Raw genomic sequence first — 15,383 nt, forward strand, 5'->3', positions numbered from 1 at the left:
CCTTCCACTCTTAGGCCATCTCAGACAGGAGAGTTCTTTTGTCCTAGATCAACACTGCAGAGTGTTCACAGTTCACATGAAAAGGCTGTGCAGGTGGAGATTTAGAAAGGAATAATGAAGATGAGAATTTAGAGAACAAGATCTCACACTGATGGAGCTGTGACTTGGGAGAGTGTGAGTGATGGCTATTTATGGGGTCTCATGTTCCCACTGAGGAAATGAGCTTCAGCTGCCGCAATGAGGCTTAAAAGAAGATGGCAGAATAAGCCATTTAGACTCTCATTTTACTTATCTAATAACCTCTTTGTCTATTGATTGCCAAATGCTTACTTTTCTTGTTTACCAGATGTTATGTCAGTACAATCCTTGGACATTTTTAGCAGCATATTCTTGAACTAATTAACTCATTGTTAATTATATTTTGTAGTAGCTGAAATAGCCTCCTAGACCCTGGTTTCTGCAACAGTTATGATCATGTGAATATTCTTTAAAAACTGTCCATGTATTCATACTCCATATAGTTTATCATAAAATATAAACTACAAACTATATATTTTGAGCATAAAAGAAAATAGCAAAGTGCTTCTTTCAACTGGTAATATAACAAATCAAAAAATTTTAATGTCAGAACAAAGCTAAGTAATTGTTCCTTGCTCAGGGCAGCAAGTTCTGTAATATTTTAAGCTGTAACAATCTCTTTCCAGTCATTGACAGAGCACAGATATCTGTTAACTTGTCTAGTGAATGTCTGATCATAGTTTCTAATGAGAAAAAAACTATTCATATTACAGGAACCTAGAAGTTTGTTTAGAAAATAAATTTCAGACATAAATTCACTTAGAGAAATTGCAAGCTGATTCCAGTCAGATAAAATACACACCATAAACTGCATCTACATGTGTACATGTATATTTGGCTTCAAGCAAAGCAGATGATAGATATAGAAATTCACAATACCTAGCCCTTAATTGTGATTGTTCATATTGTGACACATAATAAGATATTGGAGATATACGTGAAGACCTGCTCCTAACATCAATATATTTGTTAGTTCACTTACGTAAAGTTATGATACTTATATTTGTAAGGCTTTTGATTGTTTTTGCCTAGGGATAAGCTGGTAGACCAACTTCACTAGAAAAAATGGTAATGAAAGGTGGGAAAGCTAATTCTGTTTGAATTTGGTTTAAGCTGCATATTTCAGCTCACTGGATTTGATTCCACATTATTTGATCCCAACATATTGCTAAAAATAGAACAATTCACACCTCTGTTGTTTGATTCTAGATCAAGGATATTAAGATAAACATAGACTTCTGTTGCTTAGTGTGAAACAAATTGTTTTAGCCCAAATGTTAATCTGAACAGGTTTTTACTCCAAATAGAAGAATAACCTGCTAGTTCTTGGAAAACTAATGTGTTTCAGAAGAACATGAAAACCTTCTCTTCCATGGCTAGAACACATCAAAAGTTCCCACTGGTTTTAGTACATTCATTTATTATGAGGCTAGAAGAAGCTGTGAATCTTCTAGTGACAATGTCTGCATTATCTATGTTTTAATACTTTAATTTCAACTCTTTCTGGGACAAAAAGTGCTGACACAAATTCTGTACTGAGTTTTAAACTGCTCTGTAACAGCAAATGCCATCCTAGATAAAAGATTAGTCTTGAAAATTGTACGAAGAATATGCCAACTAGTATATGCTGCAAAAAGGATCAGGATATTAATTTAACCTGACTAGGGAGTAGATTATACTATAAATAGGACTCTGAGACTGCATCTACTGCAAGGCTGGTCTTTTCCTACAAAATCCATTGCAAGTGTATTTGCCTTAATCCTGTAATATGATCCTCAGTCTAATCCTTGCACCTAGCTATTGTACCCTACTAATTTTGCTATGCATGGAAAACTGTGCATACATAAGGTTTTACTTGCTTGGATCCATTGCAGAATAAGAACAAAGTCACTGCTTGTAGATGGAACATACAGAAGTATATAAATGATTTTATATAGAAGGCAAGCTAACAGAGGATTGACACACCTGAAATCCCAAAATCTTGGAAACATTAAAAATACATTAAAATATTCAGGTTTGACCAAAAAAAAAAAAAAAAAATCTCCAAGTTTAAAGTGTTTTGTGCTTCCTTCTGACTTTCCCTTTCTATCTTCCTGCTTAGGATTTCTTTGCCAATGCTGCCTTATTCTTTGGGAGTATTTTTTTTTCCAAACTAATAATGGCACTTTTTTCTGCAGTGTTCCTTTTCTATCTCTATTACTTTGCAGTGTCCTTTAACTCAAAATGTACATTTGGTGAAGACATTTAAGAAAATCTTTCCAAAATAAGAGTGAAGTGTATGTTTTTCTAATAAGAGTGAAAACAGAGTTGATTTATTTGAAAAGCTAGAGTATCTTCTAGCTAGAATGACATGACACATTACTACTGATTCGCACATTTACTGGTTCATATTTAAATGGCCTCATAAGAAGAACTACTATTGAAACTCTTACTAAGATGGGAAAGTTGATCTGTTGTTTTCTGAACAACTTCTAAAGGAAGAATTTACTGCACATGAAAAGGTTTAGGGGTTTTTTTGGTTCCCTTTTTAAGCTATCATGTAATTGACTAATGTCAATTGGTATAATAGAAAAGTCACCTAACCTAAAGTGTAAGTTACAAAAGCTTTATTTAAAAGCTATAGAAAATGGCTCCTGTTGCTTTCCTTGTCTGTTGAGAAATACAAATATATTGCAGTTTCTTTACTAATTTACCTATTTTAGTTTATGCAAAGATTCTTGAAATAAGTCTAACCCACTTCCATATTCTTGAAACTAGTACTCTTCCTCATCCCCTCCTCCTCACTGTTTTCTTTCTCTGATTAGGAAAAATGGTGTTTTCAGCACTCTGTGTGCTGAAAAATTTACTATTGTCTAATCAGTTAAATGAAATACATGAAAGATTATCGTGGGATACCCTCCCTGCTTTGTCTTCAAACATCTTAGTTTGACCAGTTAAACAATAAGTTGTTTGCACCATTATGGTTGCAGGTTGGTTTACACATGACTATGCTCTGTCCCTCACCTTCCTCCCCCATGTAATTGTAAACTATATATTAAGATATTTTTTTAATACCATATGCCTGTGGTGTGTGTAGAGGTGTCTGTGTGTAAATACTTGTGCTTTGGGATTAAGAAAGTAAATGAGACATAAAACAATGTGTAGCGTTGCTTATAAATTCAGAAGACCAAAGAACACTTTTGAATGTATGGGATGTAATTAGCTCTGGTTTGTGTAGTTTTGACATGCTGTAGTTAATCCTTTATGCTGTGTCTTGAAATACCTGAAATCGAGTAATACAAGTATCTAGCCACTAAGATCACTAGGGTTTTGTTGTTTTTTTTTTTAGTAGGTTTCTCTTTTTGGTGACCATACCACTGTACCCATACTTAGGCTCCTGAACAAAAATGACAAAAGTAATGACAAAAATAAATTCCAGATTATGTTTGAAAACTGAAAAGTGGGGGATGAGGAACAAACAATCCCTTTCTGGTTTTAGTAGAGATGGCAAATAACTTGCAACTAACTCTTGGAGAAGCATTTGATCTTGACGTGGCTGTATTTTTGCTTTTTTGTCTGTTTACTTTTGAGGCAGGTGTTTTGGAACTACAGTAACATATTTTAGAGGTATATATCCTTAATACTTTATGGAAGTTTAAACCTCTACTTATGACATTTTAATGATACATTAAACACACTTTTCGATCTGTAATCATTGTATTTAGTCTTCTATGGTAAAGATCAAAGAACTCAGGATATCTTTAAAGTATAGGGATCTGGACCTGCTTGAGGAAGTCCGGAGGAGACCACAAAGTTGATCGGGGGCTGCAGCATCTCTGTTATGAAGACAGGCTGAGAGAGTTGGGGTTGTTCAGCCTGGAGAAGAGAAGGCTCCACTGAGACCTTATAACAGTCTGCCAGTACCTAAAGGGGGCCTATGAGAAATCTGGAGAGGGACTTTTTGCAGGGGCATGTAGTGACAGGACAAGAAGGAATGGATTTAAGCTGAAAGAGGAGAGATTGAGATTAGACTAAGAATAAATTCTTCACAATGAAGGTGGTGAGACATAGTCACAGGTTGCTCCGAGAAGCTGTGGCTGCTCCATCCCTGGCAGTGTACAAGGTCAGGTTGGATAGGGTTTTGAAGACCCTTGTCTAGTGAAAGGTGTCCCTGACTGTGGCAGAGGGGTTGGAACTGGATGATCTTTAAGGTCACTTCCAGCCCTAACCATTCTAGGATTCTGTATGTCCGCTAAGGTCATATACTGCATGTATTTGAGGTTGGAATCACATTTGGCTGGTTATGAGTATTACCCTTGAATTCTTACTGTGTAAAACAATGCTAAAAGAACTGAAATTCACAAACAGTCCAGTTTCTGCTTAGACATTATGACAGATAGTACAAAATGTTGATTATAGCTAAATATTGAGGAAAACCTCAATTTTTCAATTATTCTTTTTTCTGTTGTGATGTTCATAAAGGAAAATTTATTACCTGGCTTCAAATATTGCTGTTGATTTCTGTGAAGCTGATAATAACACCTTTGAGAAAACATCATTTTACTGTTCACTTCACACCTAAAACAAGCCATATCATTAAGTGGCATTCACATTTACCATGAAACCCCGGCATGCCTAAGAACTTGGACCTATGTCTCTCTTGTAGGTGGTTTTCTTAGAAAAATTGTCAGGTCTAATTTATGTATTTTAAATGTCTAATATATTCATCACCATAACAATAATTTCTGTGTTTTATAATATGAAGTCATAGAAATACTTGTACACTGAGCGTGGAAATCCTGAATGCAGTCTAATGTTTTAGCTATTGATCTTGTATTCTGATATGAGATTTTTCATTTCTTAAAATGCAGTAAATTCAAAGAAAGAAGGAATAAAACTCAGTAATGCCACCTAGGCTTTTTATTTGTGAATCCTTTGTCATAGCAACTGCACTGAAAACAAAATTGAAGAGGACATCTAGTGAAATACTAGTGTTTGTTTCCTTTTGAGTTTTCTGTGCTTTGGTAGTCTTTTGTGACTTGCCGTGACTTATAAGAACCAATTTTGTTGTCACTGCTCTCTTGTCACTTTATGAATGGCCACCAAAACTTTAATTGAAATTAACATCACAACACTGCTAAGGATCACCATAGCTGTTTTGATTATTAATTTCAGAATTACCTGTGGTATTTTGCAAGTCAGAAATACTACTAAAGAAAAACCAGCTGGTGAGTCTCTTCCTGCTCTTTATTGCACTGATGAAAGTTATATAGAATACCACTGAACCATGTGACTTTGGTGATGCTGAGGAAGCTTAAGCCCTATATAAATTGTTCCAAAAATATCAGGTAGGGAACAGAAGAAATTATTTTCCACGTATGTGCTTTAATCATTTAAAAATAGGTGTACTTGGGAAGAAATCTGTGCTGTCTTCTGAGTTGTATTTTAATAATGGTGTTTGGAAAGTTAGTGTGATATTTAGATTCTTATTATGCAGTGTTCACTCTATGGAAGCATGGTAACACAATTTCTAATTAACTTCTGTGGATCTGTGGGCGGAACCACTTTTTACATCTGCATGGAGGAAGATCATGCTTAAGGCTTAAGAGCAAATAGCATATCTAGAGCTGTGCTTGTGAGTATTGTCTTTATTCAAAGCAGCCTAATATGGCTTCTACACAACCAGTATCACTTCTTAAAATTTCAGCCTGAGTTCTTTGTTTTCACTGATTGTGCTCAGACCTTGCAAATAATTTTCTTTTTGTACTTTTTGAATTGAATCAGATAAAAGGTAATGTATTATTTTTTCATATAATTAAATAGTTGTAAACTCCATATCAAAATCAGTGATGATCAGTTGTGATGATATTACAAAAAATATTCTCAACAGCTATATTTGAATTAAGTACTCAAAGGAAAGAATTGGGAACAAAAATAACCAGAACATTTTTTTTTGAGATGTAGAATAGTCTACAAGATCCTTTAAAGTAAACATTACTTTCAATGCCATAGTGAGGTAAATTGGCATGGGATGCCTTTCATATCCAGGAAATAAAACAGATAAACCATTACAGTGCTCTACTCTCTTTTAAATCCAACTTCTCCTCTACCCTTATTTTCTTGCATAGTTTTTGAGCAGAAAACTTCTGTTCCCATTTATTTTGCCATAAGCTTCAGTTTTGTCTCCAGAATTGTAGTGTGATTCCATTTTTTTTTATTTTTTTTTTTTTTAAGGGTTTGTACTTAGTTTGGTGGGTTTTCTGCTTTTGTTTTCTGATGGAAAGCAACAATTATTCAAATTAGATATTGCTTCTTCAGCTTTGGATGCTAATTTTGTTCATAGACATACATTTCTCTTTTAGGGAATATTTTTCCTATAAACAACAATGATTACTTCTTCCCACATGATGGTGCTCAATTAACAATAGACCAATTCAGTATCCTGTGAATTCCTCATTCATTGAAATGTGATTCCATAACTTTCTGAATACTATCTGAACATCTTTTAAATGACAAATGCTAATTTGTTTCTAGCTTTATTGGATGTTTTTGTAAAATTTGGCTGTTACACAGACATTAACAGTATCCACACAATCGTTAGAGAACTATGATCCTGCTTTAAAGGATAAGTGGGTACTTTCCTTTAAAGGAAAGTGGGTACAGCAATTGAAATTCTATAACCTTGTTTATTTTGAGATCTGATACTGTCTATTCATTGACTCATTTTTGGTTTGACAAAAAGACTATCTTCAAATCTTACTTCACCTTCTGCTTTCCAGAAGGGATGGGGCAGCATATCTCCTTTTTATATAAATCTGATGCAGACTAGAAACCTGGGTCTGTGAACATACTATGAGCTTTCTAACTACAAAAAAAATCAAATCAGGATTGTATAGACCATTATCATTCTATGTAGTTGAACAATATGAATAATGAAATTAAACCTGATGTGTGTGATTTCCTACATATTTTAAAAGGAAATGCAAAACCAAAAATTGCAGCTGAATATTCTTGTGGTATCAGTACAGCTAGAACCTTTTGAATCTACTACATTGATTTTTCAGTACATTAATGACTGGTGTGTCTGTGAACATCAGTAAGCTTGCATCCTTTATTTACACCAGCTCAAAAAGAAATGAGGCTTTGAAAAAACATTTCACAGATATTTGGCAGTAGCAGAGATAAAGTCAGGTTTGAATCTTTAAATTCATTCCAGATACCCTCATGTATGTATTCTGCTGCTTTCTTCTCCTGTATTTCACTTATTTGACCCTCCTCCCTAAATTATTCTTGATCCAATTCTGTATTTTCTGTCTAGCTACCCAGCTCCAGTTTCTTTTCTCACTTTTCACCCTGTTCCTCGTGTTTTGCCCCATTATTTAAGTTGTTCTGCTTCATCTCCTGCTGCTTATCTTCTATCTTGTTCCCACTGAGTCTAATTCAGCTGGGATATGTTTCCTAATGACTTTCTGGGTCTTTGCTTCCCCCGGCTTCTACTTTCTAAGGAGTTGAGGGTTTCTAGGTTTCCTGCAGAGCTTTGGCTTTTCTTTATGCCAGCATCTACTTTCCTTGTTTCCTCATCCATTTCATCTAACTACTAATCATGTCCCACACCCATTCCCTCGTATGGCTTCTCTTTTACATTATGTTCCAGTGAGTTGCTCCTTTGTTTACTAAGATTTCTTAACCTGTGCTTTTCCTCCTCACTTAAATCTTGAAAAGGACTGAGTTTCTTTACTTTTTTTAATTGAAATGTTCAAGAGATATGGTCTATCTGAAGCAGGTTGCTATGTTTGGCAAAATTTTATACAATAGAAAATATGGTCTTATAGTAGGAATTGCTGGCAGATATGTAATCATATGTAAGTTTCTCTAGCACATATGAGCAGACCTTCTTGGGTCAGACTCAGGGTTTGTCTAACAATATCATTTCTGTACTGTGACTACATCAGACAGTGGGAAAGGAGCACACTGAGATGAGTATTTTAACCCTTTTCCTTGCAAGCTTTTCCTGTCTATAGCAACTTAATGAACTCCTGGAACAGATGTGCTATCTTTGTACTTAAACTTCAACCTAGAACGTTGTTTGCTTGGCAGAGATTCAATTATGTAGCTTTATTCTTTGAAAGTTCTGGGTTTTGCTTATGAACAATGAAAGAAAGGGACCAATGTTTCCTCTAAGCATAACAATCATTTGTTAAGATAATACTTTTAACACACACTACTTCAGATTAAATTAGCCTGTTCACAGCAGATGAACAGCAGGTTGCCATTCTTTGCCCTTTCCTAGTATTTTCAGACTCTTTCATTATTCCTTTTCTTTTTTTTTTCCATTGGATGCCTAGGTTAACAAACAAATGAATAAGTGGGTGGCAATTCAAAGCACAAAAGCAAGCTGCATGCAGTCCTTTCTGATTGTTAATTTGATTTTTCACTGACTGTTTAGATTTGCATAATTACAGCAGGTATGTTGAGGTAAAGTGCTTATGCCAGGGAAGCAATAAGCAGCTCCCAAATTTTGTTATATGGTAACTTGTGGTACTGTGGAATATTAATAAAGAAACTTGGAAAATGTGTTTTGGGTTAAATTAAAAATTGTACATGAAGAAAAGGTGTGTGATTATGACCAAAAATGCTGCTCCTTGCATCTGCTCTGTGCAAAACTCTCTGCCCATGCCCTCGTTTCTAGATAACAAGCAATGCCTAAAAAGATTATACAGTGCCTCAAACTGTAATGTGCTATGTTGAGTGCCCAAGTAGCTGTAGGTAAGTGGGAGGAAACGTATGGCTGAGATTATATTTTACATACTGTTGAGTAATTTGAAGCAACAAACCTTATTTTCTTAGATAGTGCCTCAAGTCTAAACCACAAACCCCTAAATTTCATTTGCAACGTACATGCCAATGGCAGCCTGAACTGTAGCAGCAGTGTTATTAGCCATTAGTTTCCCAGATCTGGTACTGTCTTCCTATAATTTTATTCTCTTATATTTTGAATTCAGTGAAATGCTCCACGGTAAACAGACAGGAATATGGAAATATGCAGATTCCGTATGTGGTGTTTTGTTAAAAGATGAAGAAATAGTTTTCCCAGACTTGACTACAAACTTTCAGCTCCTTCATCTCCTTCTATAATACTCTCAGCTGTTTGTCTCTGCTTTTCTGAACTTCTTGTTCTCAGTTTACTGAAATTTTAACCTGCTAAATTTGTCTGGTTTGACTACTCCAAACTTAAGTCTTCTGTGCTGTGTAACTCTCTGAAGTTAAGTACCAGCCTGTATTAAGGAGGATTACTTATATGAGTAAAAGGTTGTAGAATGTGCCAAAGCTTTCACTGTCATTGCTATTACCTCACCTAGGCCAGAGGTGAATATATTTCAATAACTAATTTGTGTTCACCACCATGAACACAAAACATGCTATCTAGCTTCTCTGGTAGCCATCCATCCTTTCTGGGGTGCTTATCTGCATAATTTTTGAGTGATCCACCCAAGTCCTCAGGCTTTATTTGAACATTTTCTGTCTCATGGCTGCTAAAGAAATCCATGGACTCTTAATAAAATTTTACAATTACTGAAGCCATTATATCATAGTCATCAAAAAAGCATCATGTTTATAGCTCTGACTTTGTGTTGTGTGTGAGGAAGTATGGTGTTAAATCCTTATGGGCTGGCAGAACTATTAGATGGCGATTTGACTCCCCTGGGTATAATTTTTCCATTTTGTGATGACTTTTGGTGAGTCAAAATTGAGAAATACATTTCTATCTTTAAATGTACACAGGTTACTGTCGTCTGACTGCCTGCAGTAGGACTGAGAATATATTCCTTTTTCTTCCCTGTATCCCTACTTGCATGGCAATTGGGGCAGGTCATGGAAAAGAATGCAAGCTGAAACACAACCATAGCACACTAGCTACAACACATGAGTCCCTTGGCAGATTTTGAAGATTCAGATTTACCTCAACTTCTGCTGCTGAGCGCTTTGATAGAAGAAAAAATCTGATTGTGCTCTTCTGGATTTTGCAAGTACTGAAAGAGGATTTCCTTTGTTTCACACGTAGGGACATGTTGTAGCCTCAAACCTAACTAGGAGTGTGATACCTGCCAGTGAGACTAAATGGAAAGCTATCAAGGGAAATTAATGTTGAGCTTTGTATTTTTCACTTGAAATTAATGCCTCAGTTTTATTACCAGTACATTTTAAAAGTACTGGAGTTGAACAGGCTCCACACAGCATCAAGCCTGTCAGTTCAAGGAGCAGCTGGAGGACTCTTAGTCATGTGACTAGTCATGTGAAAAGCAGGTAGTTGTACTCAATGATCCTTGTAAGTCCCTTCCAACTTAAGATATTCTGTGATTCTGTGTGAGAATAACTTTGAAAAAGAAAATTGGCAATTGCTGGCATTCAGTATTAAAAATTGTATGTCTTAAGGAAAAGAATAATGATTCCCAATGAAGGTAAAAGCCTGCCATGAATTTGAAGTTTATCAGCTAACTAAGAAACTGATAGTACTGGGAGATCTTAGAGACTTCCAAAGTAATAGTGATGGTAAGGCAGTCTCTGTTTTCACATGTCACTTCTGAAAACTGAGCTGGCAGCTCTATATCAGCTTATTTGTACAGGCTTTCTGTACAAGGAGAACTGGAGAGGTTCATGGTCTCAGTAAAATACTGCTCTGCTTTTCAGAACCAAGGTAGATTGCTGTGGATAGACTTTTATATTGTGCTATAAAACCGATGCATAAGCATTTTCTAGGTTTGGGGACTGGATGTTTTTCCTTTTATTTCTCTCTTGTAAAGAAAGGCCCTCTTTGTCTCTCCTGGAGCCTCTCTCTGTGCTGCTTATCTGAAAAAGAGCAAATCAAAATACTCTGCTCATCTGGAGACACAAAAACCCCCTATAGCATGAAATAAAAATATCAATATTATAAAGCAGCAAGAGACTAACAGGTTTCCCCTCCATAGTGCACACTGGCTTTGCAAATTAAAGAGTGTCTTTTAGTCCTGAAAGAGCATGGAGAAGTTTCGCCATTGCTGCTACAGCAAGTGAAGTGAAGTGAAGTGAAGCGAAGTGAAGTGAAGTGAAGCAAGTTCCATGGAGTGTTACCTGGCAGCATTTAAAAAGCCACACTATCAGCCTAAGGAAGCTAATTATCCTAATGTGGAATTTTTCAGGGAGGAATTTCTAAAAGATAATTAAGGAAACATGATTAAGTTCAAAAGGTCTATCCGTTAAATAAACAGCCTCAATGTGCCAATAATGCATCAGACCACACGCCTGGTGGAGTGTTCTCCATGTTCCAGTCTCTCTTTAGGGGTACTTGCTGTACATGACAACAGTGTTTCTACTTTCAGCAGAGACAGATCTCATGCTTTACCCTGCAGCATCGTTATTTACAAAATAGGGTTCACGGGAGATAATACGCCTCTAGCCTAGGAAACCTGTTACGTGCTGAGGGCCGGAAGAGTCAGGCTGGGATGGGGAGGGCCGCGCACGCCAGGGAGACCGCCGGCTCCCGCCCCGCTCCAGCCGCAGGTAGATAAGGGTGGCCGTGCCGCAGCCCTCCAACCTACCGCCGCTCTCTGCCGGCGCCCCCATACCTCTTTGCTCTGTGGGGCGCGGCTGCTCCGCACCTGTGCGCGGCGCTCCGCGGCAGGGCTGGGGACTCCGTGTGACTGGCGCTGACGAGCGGGGGGCTCCCAGCGCCGGAGGCGGCGCGACGGCATCCCCATCCTCCTCCTCCTCCCCATCCATCCCTCCCTGCCTCCGCCTCTTTCCTCCTTTTCCCCGGGCGCCCTCTGCACTTTCTTCTCGAACCACCCTCGCAGGCAAACTTTGATGGGGAACCTCGCACCGCGCTGGAAAAATGCCTGTTATGAAGGGATTACTGGCACCCCAAAACACCTTCCTCGACACCATCGCCACCCGGTTTGACGGCACACGTGAGTCCGGGCTGGGGGAGCGGGCGTCGGCTCCGGGCGCCGGGGGAATGGGATGCTCTGAAGACACCGTGCGTGCGGTGGAAGCCTCCTCTTTCATCCGCCCTCAGGGGCTTTCCTTGGTACCAGAAGCCGGGAATGAGGAGGGGAAGGCGAGGGAGATCCCAGCCTCTCCCTCTCTCCTGCCTGGCTTCTCCACAGCTTTGGAGGTGAGGAGGGTGCCGGGTTCCCTCTCCTTTCTACCCTCTGCGTGGGGCTCCGGGGGGCCGGGCTGCTTCTGGAGCCGGGATCTCTTCATGAAAGTTGTGCGCTGGGATGGGGCTTCCACCTCGCCCCACGCCCCTGACAGCCGAGAGGCTGGAAGGCAGGTTTCAGAGCCTCTGCAAGGCTCTGGTTTGGAGATTTATTTTCCTTTACTACCCCCAGCCCCGCTATTAAATCTCCTTCAAAGCTGGATTCCTGCAAGTCGGGCTCAGTAGCGGCAGCAGCTGTTGAGGGTGTTAGGGAGGGAAGGAGAAAGAAATGAAGGGCCCTTAGCGGCAGCACTGCAGCGGCGTCCGGCTGCAGGACCATGGACGGGTCCCGGCTCCATGAGTGTCCCGCGGGACGGTGCGGGGACCTGCTCCGCTCCCCGCAGCGCAACACTCCGCCAGCTGCCGCCGCCTCGGTCCCGCTCCAGCACTGCTGTGCCGCGGAGCCAGATCCGTGCTGGAAGCTGGTTTCCACCCCACGGCTAGGGATTAGGAGTACCTTGAGTTATGTTTCTTCTTTAATGGGGCTCAGGCATAGTAAAGACAATAAAAGGGGATAGGGGGAACTCTCTTTCCTTTAACTCCCTTAAAACCCGCCCCCAGTCACCCAAAGTCGGTGGAAAAACAAACTCAGTTTTGAGCTACCATCAGCTTTCTTTTGACTGGAAACACTGCTGTCAAATGCTTCTTGGTTATGTATCTATTGGCATTTTCTCAATGGCTCAGTTAGTGCGTGATTAAGACAACTGAACTGTGATTACTGGATTAGTAAACTGTAAAACGTCAAGACAGTGAGATCAATTGCAAAGAAGCAAAAAACTGCATTGTAACTGCTCTGATGGTCTGAGGATACATAGCTGATTACAATTCAGGTCTGTACAACTTCATTTTAAAGCAGTCTCAAGATTACTTAAATGTACCTCTGAATTCCTTCAACTATGGAACTCGGTCCTTATCTTCTACCCTTTTATTTCTATAAAGCATATGGGTGGTATTTACTGCATACTGAAGCATGCAGCTCTAGTAAGAGTCTTGTTGTTGATACCATTATTTGCCAGAAAACCATTTCTTCCCTGTTTGTGCTCAGGACCCTCCCCTTTACAATGGCTTCCTTCCAAAGGATGGAGCACACAGCCTGTGAGCTGTACACACCCAACATTTCACAAATTCTGTGCTGTTCTTCAAAGATTCAATTTAAAAGTCACACTAGTGATGACATGAAGGTCTTTTATTTAATAAAAGAATAGAAAAATGTCAAATCCCCATGTTCTCAATGACACCAACAGACAACTGTGGAAGAAAGTTTATTGCTTAGCTGAATTCTATAGCTAAATTTACCCATTCTTTTAAAATCAGTGATTCTACTAACTATGAAGTCAATTGGGCCAACATTTTCCAAACTGAGAAACAAACACCAGTGCCTTACTTTGAAATCTTTAATGCTAACTACTCATCTACTTTTTCCTGGGCTCTAATTGAAAAAGAACGTACTTAGATATTTAAGTGCCTTCAGAAAATACAGCATATTATATTTTATTACAGGCAGTGAAATTTTTCTTTTTAGTCAGCGTTTCAGAATTTGGTTTAAATATTAAACAGGCCTATTCTAGAAGTCATCATTGTGTGATTATCAGCATGTAATATGACCTATTCCCAGAAGTTCACAAGGGAAGGCATTTTATGAACTACATAGTCTTGTATCTAATAAAACTTTGGAGGACAGTAGTATTCTGTGGAAACCTGGTAGCATGTCTCTTAATTTACAGAATAACATAACATCTCTTAGAGTATTAGAATAAACCAGTGAATCAACTTGGTTATCTGAAACAGTTATGTATCCTAATCCACATCACAGCTCAATTTAAAATCTTCAGAAATAGCTCATCTCCTTTGCTTTGACACAATATATCTTTTCTTTTAAAAATGCTAAATTTAAGTATAAAATTATTGCTTCAACTGACAAAAAAATTTAAGTAAATAAATACAGTTTTGAAAAAGGTGTATACATATCTGAGCATCAAGTAGAAACATTAAAGCAAATTTTGTTTTCATTTAAATTGTCCAGGTGGTATTCCTGAGGATGCTCAGGTGGCTAAAGCTAAAAGTGATACTGATGGCTAATCCTTGCAGGAATCAGTCTCATGTCTTACTAGTTTTATAGATGATACAGTCTGTGAAAGGAATAGAACTGATACCTTGCTCTGAACCTGTGGTTCTCAAACTATACACATCATGATATTTAAAAGGTAAAATACGGTTTTGTGTCAGAGGGCTTTTTTTTTTTTTTTTTGATGGTTGTTTTTAACATAGCCTGTAGTTAACAGACCTCCATTCATTTTAAGCCTCTGGGAAGGATGTATTATGTTGTCATCAGTGATAGACTAATCCACCAGTGCATCTTTAATCCAGAAGAGGGATAATTCTAATTCTGGGCACCAGTGCAAGAAGGGATTCCAGATAATATTAGAAAATATGTTTTGCTTTGCTTTGCATAGAAGTTTTCAAAAATTAATTCGTACAAGTATTTTCATTTTACTATGCAAATATTTGTCTAATTAGTAATTATAAATCACATTATGAAAAAATTGCATACTCAAAAAGTCATATATAATAACTGCTTGACAGTTATTTCAGCTGCTCAGAATTCCCATGGTAGATATCTTGTATTGCTGTATGTGTTACACAGACGTATTTTTTACACGCGAAACCAGGGAATATATGCTGAACACAAAAAAGGTTGCCTCTTACCTGTGCAGGAGATCCCAGAGATCTGCAAATTTCCAGTTACCTGTGTTGCATATGTGGAATAACAGCATTAAGGGTTTGCTTATCTGGATTTCTGCAACACAGCTATTGGATCTGCCTATGTGCTGTAATACCTTCACCTTCTTACAACTTTCTTTTGTGTTCCTGATAGTGCAGTTTAAGTGGATGTTTTTCAAATGGCTTTCACCACTCTCCTCCCCCATAACTAAGCCGCAGACATCCAAACACTTTTTGTCCCCCCTGTTAGCAATATGTTTATGTAGTTATTGGGCATTCAGAAAACAAATACACACATTTTCAGATGAGTAGGTTGTAGTTTAGGGGGCTTGAATGGTTGCTTAGGGGTTTTGTTGGTGTGGGTTTTCTT

General features: G+C 38.2%; 1 protein-coding gene across 1 annotated transcript in view; it reads left to right on the forward strand.

The window, feature by feature from the left end:
• Positions 1 to 11,926: 11,926 nt before the first annotated feature.
• KCNH8 (potassium voltage-gated channel subfamily H member 8) overlaps positions 11,927 to 15,383 on the forward strand; it is a gene marked incomplete at both ends in the record, with an annotated part of 183,384 nt that continues 179,927 nt past the window's right edge. Inside the window, one exon of the mRNA XM_080610383.1 lies at positions 11,927 to 12,002. Within this exon, the coding sequence (XP_080466509.1) occupies positions 11,927 to 12,002 (76 nt within the window). The remainder of the gene's footprint in view (positions 12,003 to 15,383) is intronic.

The sequence above is a fragment of the Psittacula echo genome (genome assembly GCF_963264785.1).
Source record: "Psittacula echo genome assembly, chromosome: 2".
Lineage (NCBI taxonomy): Eukaryota > Metazoa > Chordata > Aves > Psittaciformes > Psittacidae > Psittacula > Psittacula echo.